This window comes from Mastigoproctus giganteus, chromosome 7 (genome assembly GCF_048544385.1).
Source record: "Mastigoproctus giganteus isolate SK-2022 chromosome 7, ASM4854438v1, whole genome shotgun sequence".
Classification (NCBI taxonomy): Eukaryota; Metazoa; Arthropoda; class Arachnida; order Uropygi; family Thelyphonidae; genus Mastigoproctus; species Mastigoproctus giganteus.
In genome coordinates this window covers 82,751,221-82,776,885 of record NC_143581.1, presented here as the reverse complement: position 1 = coordinate 82,776,885, position 25,665 = coordinate 82,751,221, and the positions used below count along the sequence as shown (strand labels likewise).

Sequence of the window (25,665 nt, the reverse complement as noted above, 5' to 3'; positions counted from 1 at the left end):
TCTTCATCTGAGCTGAAAGAGAATGAAGTGGTAGCAAGTGCAGTAACAGTCAGAAGATGCCTCTTCAAAAATGGACTTGTAGCCCATCATTCTAAGAAGAAGCCCTTCCTCACACAAAAAAATGAAAAAGGTGCAATTAATTTGGTGTAAGGAGCATGTCAAATGGACTCCCAAGCAGTGGAAGTCAGTTATTTTCTCGGATGAGAAGAAATTCAACCTGCATGGCTCTGATGGGAGACAAACGATTCACTGTAGATGTGGTGGAGAATACCATCCAGACTGTATGATGGCTACAGTGAAATTCCCTACCAGCCAAATGATATGGGGATGCATTTTGTATCACGGAGTAGGTCACCTGCAGTTTATGAAAGGTTCCGTAAATGCCAATGTGTATCTGGCTGTATTGGAAGGCAAATTGCTGCCAACCATTAGAGACCATTTCAACCTGCCAAGTAACTGCATCTTTCAGGATGACTCTGCTCCATGTCAATGGGTGAAAAGTGTAAGTAGGCACTTCTGTATTTACCTTAGCTTCATTTCTGCATAGAGGTTCATCAGTAATGTGTTTATATTTGTTACAGATGAAAAAATAGTTGGAAGAATGGTCCATTACAACTGCTAGCTGGCCAGGAAATAGCCTGGACACGAATCCTATAAAGAACTGTTGGCATTGTGTGGAATCTGTAGTTGCCAGAAAGAAACCAAAGACCCTTCGTGAACTTCAGGAAGCCATAATTCCTGTTTGGAACCACGAACTATCAGGTGATTATTTTCAGAAATTGATCTTGTCACCATCAATGCCTTGACGGTGTTCTGCTGTCATCAGGGCCAGAGGCAGTTCAACTAAATATTAGTTTGCACATGGTGAACTTTTCACTTTGTTTTCCATTTAAAATGATAAACTGAAGCAAATTGAGGGCTTCTGATAACATTTCAGCCATAATTGTCGTGTTTACCAGAACTGTTGTATAAAGATTGCAAATGCTCATTTTGGAATATTTTGAGAAAACCTGTCAAATATTACTTAGCTTTGCCACAACTATTAATAAATATCTTTTTGTTTATATTTCTATTTGTGATGCCAGTCATTAATGTAACATACCATCACCAAAAAGGGTTAGAAATGTGAAATTCCTAGGTGATCCACTTTCTTTGAACACCAGTGTGTGTGTGTGTGTGTGTGTGTGTGTGTGTGTGTGTGTGTGTGTGTGTGTGAAAATAAATTAGAATGAGGATTAAAAAATAAAAATAATGCCAGCAGCATGGCAAGACAGAAGAGCAAAAATAGTCAAAATTAAACTTAACAATCAAACCAAAAGGGAGGGAAGAGAAGGGTAACAAGAGTAAAAATTGCGGCGAAAAAAACTTGTATAATAGACCAGTTATATCTGTAAAATAAACGTAAAAGCAATATATTTAAAACAATATATTAAAAGTACTTAATTCTGCGATTTGTCTAGCGATCGAAATGCAGCAATTCCCTGACCATTATTGGCCTTGTGGTCCTCTGTTAAGATGGGGCATAATGGTCAATATATTTTGGTTTATTTTTTTGTTTTATTTTATTGTAGTTGGTTTACATCTCTGTTGGTGACTTTTCATATAAATTTGGACTTTGTGCCCGTCAGAGGGGGCACCGTTAAATTTCTATTTAATTGGAATTCAAAATTTAATTGATTATTATTTTATTATCTTTGCATTTAGATGTTCTAAATTATCTTGGAGAGTTTCTGCTGCAATATTTTTACTCTTGTCCCTTCTCTTCCTTTCCTGTTGGTTTGATCGTTATGTTTAATTTTGACAATTTTCGCTCTTCTGTCTTGCCATGCTGCTGACATTATTTTTATTTTTTAATCTTCATTCTAATTTATTTTTATATTTCAGGCATCATGTAGAGGAATATGCTTTTTGCTGCCTCTGATGTTTGCTTTACCTTTTTATTTATTATGAAAGATTCAGTTTTCAACCATTTCAAACATTATTCAAATATATATATGTGTAAGAGTAGGTAATGAATGTGGCTAGTGGTGAGTAGTATAATAAAACTTGAAGTTTAACTCATGGAATGAAATTAAACTTGTATAATAGACCAGTTATATCTGTAAAATAAACGTAAAAGCAATATATTTAAAACAATATATTAAAAGTACCTAATTCTGCAAATTCGATGATTTTAACATCTTTTTCAAGGGTCAGCCGTCAAAACCAAAGAAAATGCAGCAAGAAGTAAGGCCTCTAGTATAACTGTAATTGATACAAGCATTTTTATAAGAAGAATATTTGAAGGATTGTAGACCTGGGGTAGAAGAGTAGGTAATGAATGTGGCTAGTGGTGCATAGTATAATAAAACCAGAAGTTGAAATCATGGAATAAAACCGGAAATCAAAGTTGTATAATAGACCAATTGTACCTATAAAATAGCAATATATTAAAAGTAAGTAATGCTGCAAATTCAATGATTTTAACGTCTTTCTCAATGGTCAGCTGTCAAAACCAAAGAAAATGCAGCAAGAAGTAAGGTCTCTGTTTCTAACATGAAATATATGTAGCATGTGGAAGATATAAAGAAACTAAATTATAATATGAACATGTATGGAAGCCAGGTTAAGCGTGGCGGTTAATATATGGAATGCTGATGTATATTTCGTGGCTGACCCGGCAGAGGCAGAGAAATGATAAGTAGTAAAAGGTTACCGTAAAGGCTGACATAAGGAGTTGGAGCAGAGGGTAAAAAACATTACTTATTGTACTTACCAACACGCTGTGATGGAAATAAAGAAGGCTACGTACTCACATCGATTTAAAGATCATGAGAATAAGAAGTTGGAGAAGTTTGACTTCTGGGAGGGCTTACTGGTGGAACATCAGTAATGACAGCTCTTGTGGTTTTACAGGAAATTTGCTAGAATGGCCAAAACATACAAGTCTGAAGGCTCAATTTTGGGAAGAATGTGAATCTGCTGGAACAGGTGTAGTGAAGGACAGCAAGGATTGGTGAGGGGAGAACAAAAAGATGCTCTTACCAAGAAAAACACCTCAGATGATTTTTTTTTTTTTTTTTTTTCTCTGATGCTGTATTAGCTTAACTTCTTGTATTATTTGCCACAAATAATATTATACATGCTGCAGTCTATCATTTGTTGGTGGAAAGCCCACTGAGGAGAGTGGTGTATGTGAGACAGTGGCCAAAATGGGACTGACATGTCTTAAAGTTAGTTGTAGTGATATGAGTAACATAAGTAACAGGACCTAGAAAAGTTAGGCAGATGGGCTGAAAGTGGCAATTGAAGTTTAACATTGATAAATGCAAAGTACTGCATATGGGTAGCAGTAAACCCAGAGTAACATACCAACTGTGTGGTACTACACTCAGGGTAGTGGAAAATGAAAAAGACCTGGTGGTAATTGTGCATTTATTAGTATTAGTAACGGCCGCATGGTGCAAGAAAGCCTATGGCTTATGCTGCACCAGCAAAAAAAAAAAAAAAAAAAAAAATCCCGAACAAAACAATGATAAAACAAAAAATAAAATAAAATAAATAACTAAATAATAATAATTAATAAAAAAAAAAAAAAAATTAAACCTATCATCCTATGCGCTTCCCTTACCTGAAAGTACTATCCAGATGACCTTTGAATTTCCCCAAACTGTCGGCCTCTACCACCCATGAAGGCAACTTATTCCAGTAATTTATAACTCGCTGGCTAAAATAAAACTCCCTGCAGTCCAATCTTCCATTTCCCCCCGTAACTTGAATTTATGTCCCCTAGTTCTAGCATCATTTATAATCTTGAAAATTTCCTCCTCATTCATTTTACTGATGCCTCTCAGAGCCTTAAACACCTCAATCAAATCTCCTCTAAGGTGTCTAGTTTCCAAACTCTGCAACCCACATATCCGAAGTCTTTCTTCATAAGGATGCCCTTTTGCCGATCTCACCAGGCGAGTTACTCGTCTTTGCACCCTTTCAAGAAGCTCGATGTCTTTCTTTAGGTGCGGTCTCCATACTTGGTCTAACATAAGCCTTATATAATGGGATTATCACTTCCCTATCTCTACTTGCAAAATATCGATAGGACACCATGGGCCTTCCTTGCAACCTGTTTACAATGCTCAGAGAATTTCATGTCTGACCGTATATCGTAACACCCAAGTCCCTTTCCTCCAGTACTGGGTTTAGTTGAACTCCACCAAGTGAATAAGTTATTTTGGGATTACTGTTTCCTAGGTGTAATACCTTACACTGTTGGATTAAAGCACAGCTGCCATTTTTCTGACCATTCCTGAAATCTATCTAGGTCTCATTATGAAGTTCTCTGAACAGTGCAGACAGCTCATGGTGTTTTGTCGGTGATATACAATAATTTTGTTAGCAGGGATAAAGAGGTTATCCCATTGTATAAGGCAATGATCAGGCCACATCTTGGGTACTGCATACAGGTCTGGAGGCCTCATTTTAGGAAGGATGTGGACCTGCTGGAATGAGTACAGCAACGTGCAATAAGATTGAGCAGAACAAAGGGGTGCTCATAAATGCATTACAGATTATTCTGTAATGCATTTATGAATAAGCTCTTGAGATAGGACCCATTCATAATTTGTTCTGTCAAATGCAATAAAACATTGTATGCAAGCTAGAATAAAATTTTAAAATTCTTGAATTTTTGAGAAATCAAGGAACAGTAAATAAATAAAATAAATAAATTTTCTGTTTATACTCCGGCACGACAACCAAGTTAGTAGAGTTTACAATAAATCGTCAATACAAATATTCATCGTATTTAGTGGTCACGGGCTTGAACCCCGGTCCACTCAAGGAACACGTGCTATGCACTCTCGCTCCTGACCACTGGGCTGCATCAATATTTTCTCTGTAAATGCCAGTGTAAGTTAATAGCATTAGCATTAGTAGAGGCATTTGATGCAAGAAAGCAAGCTTATGCAGCATCAGCCAAAAAAAAAAAAAAAAACCAATTCCACTTCACCCCTCTGTTCGTTCAAAATACCTGTCCAGCTGAGCCTTAAACTTATTTAGGCTATCAACTTCCACGACAAGGGATGGAAGTCTGTTCCACCAACCAACCACCCGCTGGCTAAAGGCAAATTTCCGCACGTCTATCCTACATCTGTCTTTCCTCAATTTGAATTTATGCCCTCTCAGGTGATTATTCTGAGCGAGAGGAAGAATCCCATCAGCATTGAGCATGCTCAAACCATTCAAGGCCTTATACACCTCTATCAGATCACCTCGCTGGTGCCTAGTCTCCAGACACTGTAATTTGCAAAACTTAAGCCTTTCTTCGTAAGAGCACCCCTTTGTTCCATTCACTAATCTTGTTGCCCTTCTCTGTACAGTCTGTCCTTGTATAGCACGATAGTTGTGTTCCTAGAAACCCTCGTGCAATATAAACAACAGGCCCTATGGGAAAAGTGGGGTTAGGTGCTGACCCCAAGATTGAACACACATTTGGAACCAAAACATTACCAAACACAATAAATAATCGGGTAACTTTAATCGTTATAAAATACTTACGTATTTTATAATGATTAAAATACATAATAAAAAATATTATAATATATATTTTTTATTATAATATAATAAATAATAAAAAATATTTATTTTTATTATATTATAAAAAAGTATTTTTACAAATAAAATACGTATTTTATTCGTAAAAAATTTATTATATTAAATAAAATAGTCATAATAAAATTCTTACGTATTTTATTACATAATAAAATATTGCTTTTGCTTCTATCGTAAGCAAACTTGTTTTTTGTTTGATTTTCTATCCAAACAGATGACAGCCGTTCCATCTCTCCCAATTCTTGTGTCTTAATCTAATGGATTTTAATTACACTTTGAGTTGTTCCTGCTATAAAAGTTGTTTTTATTTTCTCTGCATTCTTTGTAATTCTCGGCGTTGCCTCATTTAGGCCTGTAGCACGTGCAATATCACACGGTCTTTCATTTCGCTCAAAGCGTTTCACAATTTCATATTTTTTTCCTCTATCGACAGAGGCGGACTGGCCATAAGCCTTACCCGGGAAATCCCGGTGGGCCGGAGGCCGGTGTGATTTTGGCCATAAACCGTAGTATGAGGCCACTATAAATTTTCCCGGGTAAGAATTTTTGACCAGTCCGCCTCTGTTTATCGATATTGCTTTTCTTTTTCTCTCTGAATCTGTAGTGTCTTCACCAGGACGCTTCCTTTTCACACCTTTTAAGCATTTTACTCATTTTTAGGGAATAAAGCACAATTACAAAACGAGGAGGCACGCTTGATACACATAAACAAAGCTGCGCGTGTGTAGCAACTGAATAAACAACACCGTAAAGGCCGTGATACGCTATTAACACCTCACATTTTACTAAATCACATTTCTGGGGATTACTACCATAAAACAATAAAAACAATTTCCTGTTGCGTTTCTGCTAGTGGAATCTGTTATAAACTGGTAGTAAACTCGATCTAATTGCATTTGCGATTATATCGATAGCTGGAATTGTGTTGGTTTTTACGTTATTATGGTGAAATGTGTTTCCCCTTCACTGATTAAAAAAAAAATAAAAAAAAAAAATACATTTTTAGAATCTTCTTCATTCCTATCGTGTTGCGTTCAGTTGGGGTGATTCCGCGTTCGACTGCCATTTCTTGTAAACACAAAGGCGAATCGTGTATAAGCGAATTCGGTTCGTGCTATATAAGATAGCGTTCCCCTATTTATAAATCGTGTATGATCGAATTCGTGTAATGTAAACACGTGTTATACGAGGACCGACTGTACTCGTTCCAGCAGCTCTACATCCTTCTTGAAATGAGGCCTCCAGACCTGTATACAGTACTCTAGGTGTGGCCTGACCATTGCCTTATACAAGGGAATAATCACCTCCTTATCCCTGCTAGAAAAATACTTGAAGAAATTTCTTAGAATGTTTGTAACAGGTTGATTTAGGATTGTACATCTCAGAACAAGCCCTAGAGTTTGTGGGAGACTGAATACAGAATGTATATAATGGCTTTTAGAAACTAAACCAAACTAATTGTACTCAGACAAGCTTTGAAAGATATTAGTGTTGGATGTGTTTAAAAGTAAATAACCTTTATCGCCCCCTTTTAAATAGTTTTAATAAAGTTGATCAAATGAAGCACAATTCCAAATTACTAAAACATACATTGCATTTATTAGATCAAGTATATATGCGAGAGTAAATGATCCCTCATTCTTTTGTTCTATATAAAAATTGTAGATCTGTTGTATTATGGCCCAAGTTGTCACTATACCACTGAAATCCAACCAAACCAAACTAAACAGTCACTTATAAAAATAACAGTAGGAATACAGTACAAGTTGTGTATCAACAGAGTTAATAATGGATTTCAGCAGCTGCCTAAGAACAACAAACTGGGACTCAAGAGAGCCCAGAGAGACAACCTATCAGCAGCCTGCAGGACCATGGAGAAGCCTCCCTGAACTGGAGACAGCAGATCAGCCTTGTGTTCTTAGCCTTCTAAGTGGACCAGTCCTTTACCCAAACGTCTGATGTGACTCCATCATCATCACATTGTTGCACTTATTTATTGTAACAAAAGCAAACAAGCTTCTTGATCTTAGCTGTTCCAGTGTTTTTATAGTAATCATCACATTGGTGGATAGCACAGCCTCCTCGTGCAGATTGCTGGTGCTAAAAGGAGGCAGTCCCAATGGCTTAATAGATTATATGTATTGTAAGGGAAAGGAATTTTCCCATACAACTTGCAAAAGCTCAGGAATGCCCTATAACTTCATTTTGTACCCCCCCCCCATCAAGTAGTGTGGGAGAGATAACAAAACTACCTTAGCCAGAAATAGGAGCTTTGGGAAGAACACTCTTGTTTCTGGCTAAGGCTATTTGTTAAAGGGAACATTATTAAATTCCTTCTCAATATTAAATTGTTGGGCATGTCATGGGGAAGTCTTCCAAATCTATCTGTTTTAGAGTTGTCAGTATGGATCACACTGGGATGATTCTGCTCTCTCTCTCTCTCTCTCTCTCTCTCTCTCTCTCTCTCTCTCTCTCTCTCTCTCTCTCCCTCTCTCCCCCTCTCTCTCTCTCTCTCTCTCTCCATACGGATATTTGGTTTAGACAGGTTTTGTTCCTTGAATCTTCATTTCAGGCTACTGGCTTACAGTGCTCAACCAAACTAAGTGGGACACTTGGAGGCAGCTTAAGCAAGTATGCCATATGCTGTTATTTCTAGGATGAATACCCCTCAGGGGACAATGTGTTCACTTAATTACCACATATTTAAAACACCTTTATTCAATCCTTCCTGCATGTGATGCTGGTTGGAAGTTCCAGCAAGAATTTAAGCATAGATGGAATGACCCAACTTATGTAAGGACTACCTGGCATAACATTTTATGCTTATGCCAGGTGGCATAAGCATAAAATGTGGCCTCCAGCTACCACTCACATAACACCCACCACTTAGAACCTTGTGAGAGGCAGGCTGGTGTACCAGTGATTAACACTGTCAGTGCTATCCAGCCACCACTCACATAACACCCACCACTTAGATGGCAGCAGAGGGATCTTATTAATCATTTCATGCATATTTGGCAATTTGTCAAAGCTATGTTAGTATTACATAGTTCTGAGATAAAGCACTTGCATACAACCATTGTAGATCTTGCCCTTCCACCCTATCCTTTAGCAGGATAGGTTCTCCATTAGAGGATGAATGGTTGATCCCTGTGGCTCCTTACATCCATTCTTCCAGATAAGATTGGCTGTGGATTTAAATGAGTCTAAAAGGCTGAAGGAACAGATATTTTGTTTCAATTTGCAGGTCAAGTGGACTGTATTGCAATGAAGTCCACTCATTCTGTGACAACCATATCTTTTGCATGCACCTTCACATTAGTGGAACTGTTATTCACTCTGTGTATACTTCCCATGCAAGGCATGAAGCACTGTACCTGCTATACTGGAGGTGTGGTATCCACATCAAAGAGGAATGCCACCCCCTCTGTGTGACTAGGTAATATTACATGATAGATGACTCATCTGGTGCAACAACACCTTGTGAACCTTGTAACTAACTGGTAACTAACTAACTAACCTGAAAAATGGGTGTCAAACTACTTCCATGGAAAATGAAGCCATAGTGGCCCATGTAGTGTGAATAGTCCCATTCTCTTTAATTGCTTCCCTAAGAATGTTGGTATGCAAGTTGAGAATAAGCACTGGCACACACTGACATACAGGAGTCACCTTGAATATCAATGTGGGGCAATGATGCAGACATGTACAACACTGTACAATGCCTTGGTGACATCTTAAAAGATTATATTCATTGTGGGTTGCTCAATCCAGGAGATCACTTACTGGAGGATCTTTGTATTCTCCCTGCAGCCATTAACCCTCTTGAAATATTTCTATCTTGTTGAAAGTGTCAGGACCTTGTCAAGTTGCAAGAATTTTGTTTGTTTGTTATTTGGTTTTTAGGAGCATTAGCAACTAAGGCCATATTGCTCTGGGGATATCCTGTGGCCATTTCCTGACCTTTCCGCATCCTCCGTATTTGGTGGTCACTGGCTCGAACCCCGGTCTAATCAAGAAGCGTGTGCTACGCACTGCTGCTCCTGCCCACCTGGCTATGGAGGCGCCCCAAGAATTTTGCAAAACAATCACAAGAGCAAAGATCCAATAGTAATGGGCCTTTACTGCACTCACCTTTAGATCTTAAGAGCACCTGCTGCAGTTTTGTGAGGTCATCCAGGAGAAAATCTGCAAATCGAACAGACCAGTTGTAGCCCTTAGAGTGGTGTTTTTGATCATTACAAGATTTATCTGCATACTGTGTGCATGCTTCCCTGAATTTCCTCATGCACATCATCTGTTATCTTAAAGATCTCCTATCACCAGGAGATCAACCTTGTCAGCAGCCTCCTCATGCATGGGTATCATTCTTGGATATTGCCTTAAATATCTGAAAGTCACTGGCCTCAGTTATTTGTTCATCAGGCAGCACCATCTAATTGTATAGGGCTTCCAGAAGCCTTCAGCTGTGGTCTTTATGTAATCTGTACAGGAGCAAAGGTCTCTTTTATTCTTGTTTAGACAGTGCCTCCATTCAAAATTGCCTATGGATCATGTTTTCAGCCCCTCTTCTCAATCACCTGCAATTCCAGTAGCACTCCCCACCTTGATCTTCACTGGGAAAGGAATTCCTTCGGAGTCCTCTCCTCCTCTGAACCAGAATCCTGGCCTTGAAACTAGTAGCAGATTCTGCTTAATTGTTTAGTGGCACAAGTATTTTTCTACTAAACAATATATTAACCTTCTATCTAGCCAATTTTTATATTAAAAATTCAAAAAATGTCTTTGAACAAGATTAAATTGACATAATTGGAAGTTAAAGGTTTTTTTTACTACACTGCTTGACAAAATTAACAGAACAGGTAGAAAATATGTAACTTATGCAGCTTCTGCTGAAGTGGGACAAAATTTGGTATGGTCGGATACTGTAGAATAATGATGAAATGAAGAGACAGCAAGGAACTTCGGACAGATATAAGGAACATTTATAAGGGTTGTAGTCGATACAAGCTGCTCAAAAATATGGTAACATGACATTAGTACAGCGTATGATCCCCTTCAATGGCTAAATAGGCCTTACAGTGGTGAATCATGCTCGATATAAGGGTGTTTATAAGATTCTATGCAGCAAATCCCATTCTTCCACCAGCACATACCTTAGCTCAGGACCGAGGAGTTGGCTTTCAGCATGCAGCGCAATGCTCTAGGGCATCCCACACATGCTTGATTGGATTTAAGGCTGGTGGTCATGCTGGTTATGGCAATTGTTGGATATCTTCAGTTTGAAGGTATTCCTCCACCACTTCAGCTCTGTGCACTGGTGTTTTCGTGCATGAAAGTAATATCTGGGTCAACCACACCCCTAAAAAGTTGCACATCAGGTTTCAGAATCTGTTTTCAGTACCTCTGCACAGTTACGGTACCCCTATCAAAAACATGAAAATGGATGCAGCCATTGATAATTATTCCATCCCACGTGAGAACACCGCCTCCACCATAAGTATCCTTTCTCTGATGTTGGAGGGATGGTACCCCATTCCTTGTTGTCTCCAGAAGAAATAACATGCAGAATCTGTTTGTATGCTAAAACAGGACTCAGCAGAGAATAGAACTGCATCTCATTTATCAGGGGCTTCAAGTCACATGTTCATAGCACCAGTTTCCATCACCTCTATCATGGTTCGGGGTTAATGGGATATAAACTGCTGGCTTCTTTGCATAGAGTCCACTTCAGTTGAGTCTTCTTAACATAGACCTGTTGGAAATGTTTTCACCTGTGGCTGCAGCAACCTCAAGAGACAGTTGATGAGAAGACATAGGGTTCCATCTTGCTGTTAGAGACAGATAGCGGTCTGTTTTAGTGGTTGATGTAGCCCTCGTGTGACCCTGGCCAGCTATTCTTTTAATGGTTCCTGTCTCCTAAAACAATTTCCATAGTCCGAGATGACGCTTCATGACACATTAAGCTACTGTGCCACCTCCACCTGTAACTACCCTGCTTCAAGTTGTCCAATGCCCTTCCACCTCCACCTGTAACTACCCTGCTTCAAGTTGTCCAATGCCCTTCCATCTCAAAGAATCATCTAAATGACAATGACTTGTCATTCTGAGTACTGGACATGTGGCTATCTCACTGAGCAAGCCAAAACACATGAATGAAGTGATGTGGTCACAACTAGTAATTTTATAGGCATGAATAATTTGCATAATGTGCAGCTCTGTAATGTGATAACTCAATTTCTATTGGATACTCGGAATTAGCATCCCAGGATGTTTATTATATCAAATATTTGCTTTTGTCGATACTGCAAATTGAACAGACCAGTTGATGAAAATTTTGATGAAAAATATTCATGAAAAAAATTGTTCTGTTAATTTTATTGAGCAAAATATCTGAATATCCACATCCTAATTATTATCAGTCATTATTGAATTTATTTAGGTATATAAAATATAGTGAATGCATTTTCTGCCACTTATATTTGCGGGGGTTCTTTCTATGTGCCTTCAGTGTAGAGGCACATCGAAATATGATACTTTATAATAAAATTATAATACTTTGTCTAAATTTTGATATCATTCTTCAGTAAGTATTTTTAGGAATCAAGTGTCTTTTTCTACAAAAGAAAGTGTGACGTATTTGCATTGCTGGCTTGTGAAATTAAATTTGCTGAATGCAAGTTCAGTAATATGCATTCAACAAAGTAACAATTAGTTATAATTTTTGTATTTCCACTCCATATGATCAAGGCCTGGACACAAATTCTGGGAAGATGGTTTACATTTTGTGGACTTATGTTTTTTTCACACCATGTCTGAATTATGCATGGCAAAATCTATGCAACCCTTAGCCATTGGCGTGGGTTGCATGGTGGTTTTTACCCTGCAACCCATGCTGAACACTTTTTTTTCATTTGGCAAAATAGGTAAAGAGACCACAGAATACTTGCAAATTTACAGACACAATATTCTGATGCATTGTAGCCTAATTGCTTTGGGGCAAAAAACAAGCACACAAACATTTTGGATAAAATCATCAGTTTTTAAAAGAAAATATTTCTAGTTTATATCAGTTATATTATACTAAACTTCACACAACATCATTTCGCTGTAGTTCAACTGTTAGTGGATTATGATAATCCACTAACAGTTGAAACAAAGCACTGGCTTCTTTGGACGATTCTTGCAAAGTAAAGGATTAAAATTCAGCAAACAATCTTCAGAAAATTTCACTTTTTGTTTTTGTGAAAAATACTAAACTAGGTAAAATAACTGTAATATAAACAAAGAACATATGACCCTGTGAACCAAGTGTACAGCTTTTATAGTGCTCTCTAAACAGTGTGATTGGTGCTAAGCAAAATCCTAGCCATAATACAAATACCCCATGGTTCAATCAGTGTGCTGATATCGATCAGTTCTTTGTTTTCCTTTTATAGTGCTCATTTATTGGCCACAATTGAATGGATGCAAATTTGCATTCCAGCAGTGAATGTGTTAAAATAATTAAGTGGTTTATCATTAGCTAAACCACTGTTAACAATCGCAAAGCCACCTCTATGGTCTGTCAGGCTGGGTCCAAAAAACCTTGCAGTTCAGATGCAAAATAACCTTCATAGAACTACCAGTTAGAATTTGAAGGATCTGTTTTATAAAACAGCAGAATTTGGTCACATCTTTTATTGTAACACAAATATTAGATAAAATGTTATACTTAAACAATAAAATTATCGAAACATAAGATAAATTCTTTTAATAAATTCATTTTTATAATTTAAACTTATAAATTTGTATTTTATAATTTTTAGGCTGATTTTTACCTTGTATCCTCTAATATTTTTCAGCTATAAAAAGTTTGGTGAATACCACAAATAGTTCATTTTCTGTAAGAACCTACAACGAATATCTGGAAAAGCAGAAGATACTTTCAATTCCACCAGCATGGGAAAGGAAAATTTCACCAGTACCACAAGCTGATGTTAATTTACCTGCAAAGAGACGCCGAAATAGTGGCAGTCTTGAGTAAGAACATAATTTTATCTGGTTGTTAATCTGATATTTCAGTCTTAATGTTTTATTGTTTCTTGCAACATTTAATATTGCTAAAGGGCAGGTTTCTCTAAGAAACAAAAGAATGGATATCTCTCTCTCATTTTCTGGTATACAAGTAGTTATTTTTATTTATTTATTTTATTAATTTTTACTTTGTGTACATTATACAAATTATATTTTTTTTATATATTTTTATAATTACATTCAATTTTTTTCAAAGTTATAAATGGTATAATAAGTAAGCTATTTGAAATGTATGTGGGGGGGATTGACATCTGAATGACAATATGAAAAAGAAATAACCCAGTAAAGTTTTTTTTTATTTATGAAAAAATCAAAAAACTTTCTTTAACCTGGCAGTAGTCACTGGTCACCTTGACAGCAACCCTCACAAATAACATTCCCACGTTAACTATTAAAGAATGAAATTTTTTCTACTTTTCTAAATATAGTCAAGCAATTGCGTTATTTTTCGAAGTGATTTTTTTTTACAGTACTGGTGTGGTACTAACAAGTGCCAATGCTGTGTTTGTTTTTAAAGTCAGATTACTTGTGTTTATCCTCCCACTAGGTTATTGAACATCTACAGTCTTACCCTAGTTGTTTTTGAAAGATTTATTATTGTTTTCACATAGCATAGCATTAAACTTGATATTCTGTAGACGAATGCTACTCTGGGAAGCAAAATATATAATTTAAAATTTTGTGCCCTGTGAAGCATGCCAAATATGAAATCAATTTTGAAATAAACTGAAAATGGAAGTAACTAATAGTATTGAATATATATACTCTCACTTCAAGTTGGAAGCACAGCATATGCCAGCAGTTTTCCTTAAATATTTTGAGGACTATCCAACAGCATATGCTTACAGTTTTCCTTTATTTTTTTTGAGGAATTTTCCTAATACAAAAGAACAACACACTACAAAGTATTTTAAGATTTTTTATTACACAACACATTGAAAAATTTACAGCAAAAAATATTGAAATGATTAATATTAACAACTATACTGATTTTTCATCAATATATCACCTGCGAGATTTTATAACTGTATTACACAAACGTGGCATTCTGGCAATTAATTTTTATAATAGGGTCTTCGTTAACATTATTGCAAGCAATCTGCAAGGTTTCCCAGAAATTTTGTGAAGATGGGCCAACTTCATGGACTTGCTGGTCTGGATCAGCAGTTCCCATTTGGTGTTTTGTGAAACCCCTGGCAGTTCACAATGATGTGTTCATGCTTAAAACTCTATGATGTCACCCTCGATTTTTATAAAAACATTTTTTATTAAAAAAAAAAAATTAGTTGAAAATGTATACTCTGCACGAATTCAGATGACCAATTAACAAAGTATGTGAGTCAACTGAGCATGTGGTTTCAACACAGAGACCCAAACTGTTCTCATAAATTTGTGTTCCTCCACACAGTGTCTGGATGAAATCACGTAAAAGCAAACTCGCACATGTGAAAGTTGGCATTCTACAAACAGTGTTCATGTATTCATCAATCAGTTTACATCCAGTTTGTGAAATGTGTAATAGGGAAATGACTGTACAATTTAACGTAGTAATGTATCAAAAGTGGCACAGTAATGTGTTTGATCCTACATGTGAAGTTAATAATTTTTATTTTATTGAAAAAAGTTTTATTCTATTGAAAAAAGTTTTTCTGTATGTTTCTATAATTCATTGTGTGCAAATAAAAAATTTGTGAGAACTGAATTGTCACTTTGATATATTAATAACACCAAAAAATCTCTGCTATGTGTGATCAGAAAAGCCTTCGAATCTATAATTTGGCTGAAAAATAGGAGATCGAGGTCAACCTTGAGGCTGGCTCCACATACATACCATGCAGTGATATTTTGAGGATAGATAGAAAAATTAAATGTGTCATTTGCTGTGGCAGTGATATGGCAGGAACAAAAAGGTACCATTTTCAGGACTGCTTGGTTATGCTACGTTTGCATAACCAAGACTTGGTACTTCATCTGGAAGTAAGAAGATTCATTATCTCAGTCTGCCACTGAAGGCAGATGTGGCCAATAGCACATTCTGGTGACATTCCAGTTGTTAAGCATTTTCAAACATGAACTTCAGTTGAAGATATGTCATCTTGTGAAGGGGACAAACAAATGGAAGTGTCTGGCAGGGAGAAGGAATATGTACCAAGCCAAGAGAGAGAGATTCAACCTTATTTAATTGTTGAAGTGATTACTAAAGTGGAACTAAATTATCTAATTTGAGACCAACAATGTTTGTAAGAGCCTAACTGAACTCCTTATTCCCAATTACAGGAATGAAATTCATTTCATTCCTGTAATTCATTCCTGTGATCAGAAAAGCCTTCGAATCTATAATTTGGCTGAAAAATAGGAGATCGAGGTCAACCTTGAGGCTGGCTCCACATACATGCCATGCAGTGATATGCAGTGATAACTGTATATGAATATACATCTGCCAAAAGAATTATATGCAATTTTTATCAGTAACAGGAGATCAGCAGTGCTATGGTTGCCATCAATAAATTGCTTAATGCTATTAGATGTACAAGAGGCAGAGCTACATTGAAATTTTATGGATGTTCTGTAGCTGTGCCAGGAGAAGCAGCAAAACCTTTCTACCAAAAATTAATATTTTATAGTTAGTTTATAAATTTAAGTGTTGCCATTTAGATTTTACTATTTCTAAATTTAAATTTTGTATAATCGACTGCTTTTTTCTCAAAGGGAAGGTTGGTCCATGCCTTCCTTTTATTTTAAAACATCACCATTGTACTTTTGAATCGGTAAATTGATTCAAAAGTACAATGGTGCTTAATGATACTTAAAGGGAAAAAAAACAAAACAGCCACAACTGTTGTACTATGGGACAATGCTGACCCCAACCATAATAATTCTACACAGCATAGCTTATAGTGGATAGTGTTTCTTGTCAAGCAACTCCGGGAATCTCCCCCAAATCTGCAAGCATAGCATATACTACAGAATGAGCATAATGTACAACTGTGTGTGTGTGTGTGTGTGTGTGTGTGTGTGTGTGTGTGTGTGTGTGTGTGTGTGTGTGTGTTAGTTAAATCCCCCCCCCCTCAAATTGGTTTACATTCTTTTTAGATAGTAATAGCCATGTAGTACAAGAAAATCACAGGCTTTTGCTGCAATGGCAAAAAAAAAAAAAAAAAAAAAGTAGACAAGAAAATACAAATTATTTGCCTCCCTCATCACATAGGGAACTATCCAGTTGACCTTTTGAATTTATTCAAACTGTTAGCCTCAACTACCTGCGAAGGTAACCTGTTCCAGCAATCAGTAACTCGCTGGCTAAAAGAAAACATTCTACAATCTAGTGTAAACCTCTTCTCCTGTAATTTGAATTTATGCCACCCAGTTCTGGAATTCTCTATAACAGAAAAAATTCTGCCTTCATTCATTTTATAAACCTCAATCAGGTCACCACTGAGGTGCCTCGTTGCCAAGCTCTGTAGCCCACATAATCAGTCTTTCCTCATACAGTCGCCCTTTTTGCAGGGTCCAAAGAGTTGCCCCTCTTTGGACCCTTTCAAGAAGTGCGATGTCTTACAATTGCCGTATACTCTGGGACTATGACCTCCATATTTCAACAGAATAATGCTTGCCCATTCCATCTGCATGTTGTGGCTCTCATTATACCATGCTTCCAGCTAACTCACACCACACAGATTCTATGCTGGCGAACATAATTTCAGACTCAGCAAAAACTCTTTTTGCACTCAGGCTGCTTTTGATAAGAAGCATGACCCCCAACCCGACCCCCAATTCTCTCTTCTCTGCCTTTCCTAAATGCATTATACATACCATAGTGGAACTTGTCATTCCCAGTTTCCGGGAGGCACCATGTTTCTGTTAGTCCTATTATGTCAGAATTTGTTGTCCTAACCAAGAGGTCAGATTCAGCCATTTTATTGATAAAACTCTTGACATTACTGTGGACACAGTTAAGACTAAGTATAGTCTTATAGTTTACTACCCTGACATGCCCCTTGAAGTTATTTAGGCTTGTTTCCCTATATCTTTCTCATCCTGCTCATTTGAAATGTTGCTACCCTCAGAACATCTTGCCAACATTGGCTGTTGTAGCAACAAACAAGAATTCATTGGCATTATATCTCATCTGAAGAATTCTTGAGGTGAGATGTATGCCAATAACATTTTTAGGCCAAACCAAGGGAAGGGAGCAATTTTCTCAGTGGGGAAAAAAGTAGTTGAGTAGACAAAATTTAAATTTTAAAATATTAAAATCTACGTTGTAATAATTAGTATAATGTTAATATCAAATTCAGAAATTTCAGTCAAACTATGACAAACAAAAAAGGTTCAGATAACACATGGCTTAAACCTAAAATTAAGTGGGATAGACTCTGGATGTGTAAAGGATATACATCCCTTACACATCCTTTTATTCTGATTGCAGTTCATTTTCTAATTCCTCCCTTTTGATAATAGTATTAGTCAGTTGAATGACAATTTAGGGCAATAATAACATTAGTAGCTTCATCAAGAAAACCATCAGTGTTCCAGTATGTATCCTCAATTTTCATTACATTATTGCAGTATTTCCTATCCCTCCCCATTGTGTGTCGGTATTTATTGTGAAAATTGCATTTTGCACGTTATTGAGACAGTTATTGGCATTATTTTCAGGTATCTGTTCTTTAATATAACCCCTATAACTAGCTCAGTAGGTTTTAAGTCAGCATGATATAGTGGAATCCATAAAATATAAGGGCAATGGGTTGAAATTATCTTGTGTATTTTATATTTAGGCTAAACACTTGAATAGCTGAAATTATATGATATCTAAAGACTGGTTTTCTAAGATTCTACCCTTGTCAAAATGCAAGTCAATGAAAAACTGGCAGGTTTTTCATTGACTTGCACGCTGTGTGATAGTATGTGTTGTCTATTAATTACTGGATGGTAAATTCAGCAAGGGTTGTTGCTCTACCCATCTGAATATTTCAAAATTTATATTATGATAATCCCCAGCCTTTGTATTCGATTTAAACATTAAAAACATGTGGCCAATGCCATCTGCCAGAATGTACTATTATGAGTCAAGAGCCTTTTCCAGTAGGCATTTCTGTTCATGCTCATCTATTCATGAATAACCCTCTATTGTGCATCAAAATTCACAATTTAGATTGGTACTTTTCTCCCATGAAAAGCCCATTTATATGAGAAACCATCATAAGATATTCATGCTGCAAATTTGTACACTGATGTGCAAAACTTAAGGACCAACACTATTTCTAAAGGTTACAACCACAAAATCTTTACTTAAGGTAATCTTTACTGATGAGAGTAGATTGTCTCAGCAGAGATTCTGGATGTCAGCTAATCTGGCGAGAGGTTGGCACACGGTATCACCCCGCAAACGTCACTGAAAGGGTTTGATATGGCGGTTGAGGTGTTCTCGTCTGGGTAGGTGTTATCTTGGATGGATGTACACAACTCCAGATACTGGAAGGTGGTACTGTAACTGGTGCACGCCACTGTACTGAGGTAATCCTTCCCCATGTGCATCTTTTCCGAGGTGCCATTGGCTCCGAGTTCGTGTTTATGGATGATAATGCCACACCCCATTGCACTGCAGCTATTGATATGCATTTGGAAAGTGAGGACATTGTTCGTATGGCCTGCCCGTTCTGCCGATCTAAATCCCATCGAACACATATGGGACGCTCTGGGGAGATGCCTAGCAGCACGTACACACCCATCAGAAAATGTTCACCAGCTGAAGATGGTGCTGACAGATGAAAGGATGATGTTACTGCAAGAACTTATCAACAACATTGTTCTAAGTATGGACAGGTGGTGCAAAGCCTGCATCTCCTACTGAGGACCACTTCTTCCCTTTGTTCCATCTTGGGCAGTGATGCATCTGTATCGTGGCAGCCAGTGCTATGTTGCCATTTTTGAATAAAGTCCCTCTGTACCATTTTTGTTTCCATTCTTGTGTCAGCATTGTTTCCTTCATCATTTCTGTACCTCACGAGGTTCCTTTGGTATGCTTTTCCCATATTCAGGCCACTGCTGTGAGAAGCTACAGGTGAAAACCTGACTGGTCCTTTAATTTTGCACACCAGTGTATTTAACTCTTCTTTCAAAATAGGGAGAAGTTTCCTGATGGTTGCACTTATTTTCTTAATGACATAAAATTGCAAATCTTTCTACAAGTGCAAATCAGGGTCAAATCATTTCCTTAATGCTTGTTAAATGAGTTACCTAAACTAGTAAAAGCAGAATGTTAACTTTCTCAAACACCAGACTTCATGGTATCATATAGGATCACATATCTGTTCAGCACTACAAAGTAATGCTGATAATGTATTTTATTTTGGAGGAAACAATTTTAATTTTTATTGGGCAGTATACACATTATAATTAGTTATGAGGTTAGAGCAGACCAGAAATATACCAGATCATGGGATTTAAGATTGGGATGGCTCAGCTGTATGCAAGGATGATTGATATTCACTCTTCTCTTCTATTTATAAATAATGAACCTGAACACAAACTTTTTTTTTTTTTCTTTTTTATCTCCCTCAGGTTGTCTGCTGTTAACAGATGTATTGAAACTATCCCAGAGGAGGACGAGTATAGAGACCAAGGTTAGCTGTTTTTAAAATAGATGTAGATACAGAAATAATAATAATAATTATTATTTCTGTATCTATTATTATACCTGTAAATATTTATTATAATAATAAATTGCATTCCCAATTAGATGCATTTTTTCCAATCACTTTATTAATTACAGTTTGATCCATTGTTTTCTACCATTAATGCAGTATACTTTTCAAGTGGTTTATGTAAATAAATGTAATATATTTTTTGTTACTTACCATGGTTTATTGTTATCCCATTTTTTGTAAGCCATTTTTTAAATAAACTTTCAGAAAATTTTATGGCTAAATCTAAATGCTATCTAAATGTTTGGCTTAATCTAAATGCTATCTAAATGGTTGACTTAATCTAAATGCTATCTAAATGGTTGACTTAATCTAAATGCTTGGCATTAATCTAAATGGTTGGCTTAATCTAAATACTATTTTTGATATTTCACTTAGTGTTTAAAATTAACATATGTTCTGTAGCTAAGTGTCATTTGATATACCATTTTGATTGTTCCTTAGGTTGTACCTTATTTGTTTTCTGCCGAAAAGAAATTTTTAGCATACAGATTATTACATTGTTTAGTGTCATATTAGTGAAATTTTAAACTTTATTAAAAATTAGTTTTTATTCATTTTTAGTATTTTTCCATCCTTTCTTATGTAGTGTTATTTTAAAAATTGTCATTAAATTACTAAAAAAATTTTCTGTTTCATTTATTTTTGTCTAAATACGGTCAAGTTGACTATAACAAGACATGATTAAATCGGGGGGGGGGACATAATGAGTTCTGGTTATATTGAGGTTGAAGGTAAACGTATGTATGTATGTGTAAATATAATCTTATATGCACACACACATTCAAATATGTTTCAAATAACATTTCCATTTTTGTATGGAGTTTGTCTTTAAATCTTCCATAAGTGCTGCATTTCTCAATGTTTTTTTTTTTTTTTTTCAGTAATTGTACTCAGTTTATAATACATGGCAGTGTAAAATAGCTTTTAAAATTGGAGGAGGAAGTGTTCATGCCTGTCAGTTATTGTTGTCCAATTTCAGCTTACTAAAGCCAAAAATTCTCTGGAATTTAGATTCAGAAGTTGATGAAATTGAATTAAATGATTATAAATAGATGTATTAAATATTGCCTCAAAAAAAAAAGGTCTACAACTTTTTTTTTTTTTAAAGAATGTTTACAATTTTTGAAAATAATTTCACTCTAATTATGGGAAACCAAGTCAAAATAAAAACGAATTTAAAAAACACATTTTAAAAAATGTATGTTTAAGCAAAGTTTAGTATGAAGTTAAATTAGTTAATTTAGTACAAAGTTTAATTTAAACATTTAAATTTTTTAGAAATTTAAATGTTTAAATTTCAGCAAGATCCTCAGATACCCTTACCTAAGATTACCATAGGCATAGAACACTAAGAAAAGGTGTTTTTCAGTTTTTTGCTTGTGTGTACTATATTACAGTGGAACCAAAAAATAATCGCCAATCTTAAAATTTTAAACTAAAAAAAAAAAAAATTAGGTATCATTAATACTCCAAATTAAGAAATAAAAAATAGACTTGGTGAATCTAATGAGAGACCTGCTGTGACAGATTTTCAGCAATTTTGCTGAAATTAGGTGTCAGTCTTTTTTTTTTATTTGGTATCACAATATTTGGCTAAACTACATTCTTATTACAAATGGTAAAGTCAACAAACTGCTTTCCCTGCTATATTAGGGAAAGAGTCCGACAAACTAGCCCAGAATAAAGACAGTGGAACAATAAAAAAAATTTTCTTGGAGTTGATCTGTCACGAGATATCAATCAGTTCTTTTGTGGATAAGAGAGGAGTTTCGGTTTTTCAAGTAAGAGGCTGCTATCCACCTGTAATTTTCAATGTCTATAATAACAGGAAAATATTGTTCAAAAGAGATTGACAGGTGTGTGTGAGGTGGTCAATTATTGCTTTCTGTAAGTCTCACTCTGTGGAGATATTTTTTTCAACAAAACATTGTGAAAGTATTGAGGGTATCATATTGTCCTGCTTCTTTCTCCAAAGAATAATTTTATCTCTGAATGCAGAGATTTTATCATTAGCCATGAAAAGTATTGTGTTTTTACCTTGAAGTAATAGATTCTTTGTGTTCGGTTTGGCAAGGTTGTGAATCAAAATTGCTAGACAAAGTGGATGAATCTCTGCAGTTTATCTTGAGTTGTTTTTCTTGTGTCTTCAGCTTTACGATCAGTAAGAAATATCACAATTTCAGAACATAATTCAGAAAATCTCATCCACACTTTACCTCAACTCCTCCAATGTGCTTTGGTGTAAGAAAGTAAGCTGTCATAGTCGCTGCCCATTTTGTCACAAATCTGCCAGAAATGACCTGGCTACTTAAACAGGAAGAGTTTGGTACTGCCTTGATTCTCGTAACAACACCTGAAATGGGACCTTGCATAGCCTTGGCACCATCAGTACAGACGTCATTACACTTCTTCCATTTGAGTTCATGAGCACAAAACGCTGTAATTTTTTTCAAAAATATCACCTCCTCTTGTAGTGGTTTTCAAATTGTCACAGAAAAGAATGCCTTTGCACAGCTCACCATTATACAGGTACCATACAAATACTGATGATACAGTTAGGCTTCGCCTGGTGGGTTAACCACTGCCAACAAAAAATATCCCACCCCAGAGCGGGATGGGCAGCTTGACCTTCCTACTGGATTTGACACTACTTGGACATGACACCGATGAAGACATTCTGTGGCGTTGCTGCCAACACGCCATTGGCGATCTGAACCGGGTACTCTAACCCGGTTCTCTTTAAAAACCCCATCCCCGGGCAGGGGAGGGAGGAGACAGGCCTCTGTCTCCTCTCCTCCCTGCCTACCCCCATACTTTGCCTGGAACACATCCTGTAATAGCAACAATAAAATCTCGGCTGATGCATATCCAAGAACACCAGCAAGTAGTCATCTTTTGTTGGATCCCAGGCCACATGGGGATATCAGGGAATGAAAAAGCGGATTATGCAGCAAAACAATCAACCAACATAGCATCGACAAATTACTACGTTCCATATATTGACTATAGATCCTATATAAGACATGTATGTAAGGAACAGTGGACACTTCTATGGCAAGCTCAACTGCAGAACAAGCTCCTGCAAATAAAATCTGGACTGCAGTTATGGGCTTCCAGTTTCCGTGTAAACAGAAGGGAAGAAGTCCTCCTGTCCAGAGCGCGAATCGGTCACAGTCACCTCGCCCATCTTTATCTACTCACAGGAGACGATCCTCCGAAGTGTACTCACTGCAACTCTTTTCTCACAATCAAGCACATTCTCATTGATTGTACACTATACACTGATGCCCGAAATGCCTCATTTAGTATTCTACGAAATCTTCAAGAACCTTTAACACTTCGTCATATTACAGGCAATGATGCAAATCTTCAAGAATTTTTCTGCTTCCTCAAAGATATACAGCTGTATGATCGCATCTGACATGATTTTATAATCACAATGTCTGAACTCCATACCCTTGATAGGCGCAATATGGCCCTATTAGCCCTTGCGCCAGAAATACCAATACTTTGCCTGGTGGGGCTCATCTCCACTGACCTCTTTGGTCGATTTAGTGAGAGAGACTGAAGACTGTTTTCCCCCCAGTCTTCAGTCTCTCTCACTAAATCGACCAAGACACCCCTTAACAATGCCACCAAATTCTAATCAACGTCTAAATTCTACTGTTTTCTTGTAAATCTCTTTTGGCCAAATTCTAGTGTACACCACCTTTTTTTTTTTTTTTTTTTTTTTTTTTTAAGGCTTGCCACTGAAATCCTTGAAAATTAGGTGGTAGAGCCTGCCAGAGTACTTAAATAATCTACTGGGTGCCTGACCTGCCTCCTTATAGCAAAGTGTGGGCAACGGTGGGCCCAACGGCTAAATGGTCAGAGAAACAACAGAACATAACGCTACACAACAGACCACTCTCCACACACTTTTAAATGTCTGGCCTCCACAGAGTTCTGTGTCACTCACAAAGAATACAACACTGGAGGAAACCCCTGGTGCCGTCAGACAACTAACGCTTTACTAACACAGTTAGGCTACTGACATCAGTGCTCCCGTCAAGTTGCAAGATAAAATAAGGTGACAACTTAAGTCTACAATTAAGTTCATTGAGAAGATCGGCTAAGCAAAGTAAAATTCTTCTTTTTACAGGGCTAATAGCGAGCGGCACATGTTGTGTTACAGGTCAGTAGCACATTGGCATTATCAAAATTTCACCAATGGTGTGGGCCTCTCCTTGACAAGGAGAGGCCCACACCATTTATGACTCACAAATATAGATCTCACCAACGAAGTCTTTTTTATGTAATACTTTTTCTTTTCAAAATAAGCAATGGACTTACCGTTAAGCCTTGATGATTTCTTTCAAAATGTCTCATCAACAGAGATAGGTGGTTTCATATTTCATAGAGTTATTGCTGAGTTTTTGTTCACATATTAAACACAAGGGGGATTTGATTCTGCTAATCAAGACAATAATAGAAACCATATTTCAAATATTCATTGTGATAATGGGGTTTTTTTTTTGTTCTTAGGAGCTGATTTGCATCCAACAAACTTGGTGAATGGTCATGATTACACTCACCACTTGGTCTAGCATATTGAGGTTTCCCCAATTCAACTTTACATCTCTTTGTAGAATTTTATGTTCTCTCCATAGAATCTAGCTTTCTCTTTGTTCCTCTTACTAAAAATTTATCCACGATTGGATTGTGCAAAATAAAATTAAAAATAGTTGCACAGAAAACAACCATATCGCTCCAGCACAAACTCACAGCACAAAGCATTTCTGGGATGTGTATCTACTATACATCTGTATTTCTAAGAGGGGAAAATAGCTAAAAATTGATTGTATATTCGCTTAAATATATTAAGTATTAAGTTGTCTAGTAATTTTTGTAAACAGGACTTGTCCATGAATACTTACTGTAAACACCCAGTTTACCTCTGTAGTACACCCAGGGGAATACGGCTACTCTTTCGTCAAATGCAGTACATTAGTTACAAAGTAAATTTTTGTAAACAGCAATATATGACATCCTTTTGTCAACCAAAAGTTACACTTGCGAAAAGCAGAAACAGCTAAGGGCTAACTAGACAAAAATATATGAAGTGACAAGTGATTTATGGAGAAATCACACTACTTCACTTCCACTATGATAGGCTAGACAGTTTGATTTTGATTTAGTTTTCTCAAAACATAATGAATTCTAAGGCATCAGAAAATATTTGCAGTTAGCTGATAAATACTTTACTGAAAACTAAGCATTTTAAAATTCACCCTATTGAATGCAATGC

The 25,665-nt window shown here is 36.5% G+C and overlaps 1 protein-coding gene across 1 annotated transcript in view; it reads left to right on the top strand.

Annotated features, from left to right (window-relative positions):
* The window catches only part of LOC150083034 (poly(A)-specific ribonuclease PARN-like), a 504,128-nt gene that overhangs the window by 476,077 nt on the left and 2,386 nt on the right, over nt 1–25,665 (top strand). Inside the window, exons 17-18 of the mRNA XM_090376989.1 lie at nt 13,434–13,611; nt 20,233–20,294. Coding sequence (XP_090233115.1) covers nt 13,434–13,611; nt 20,233–20,294 — 240 coding nt within the window. The remainder of the gene's footprint in view (nt 1–13,433; nt 13,612–20,232; nt 20,295–25,665) is intronic.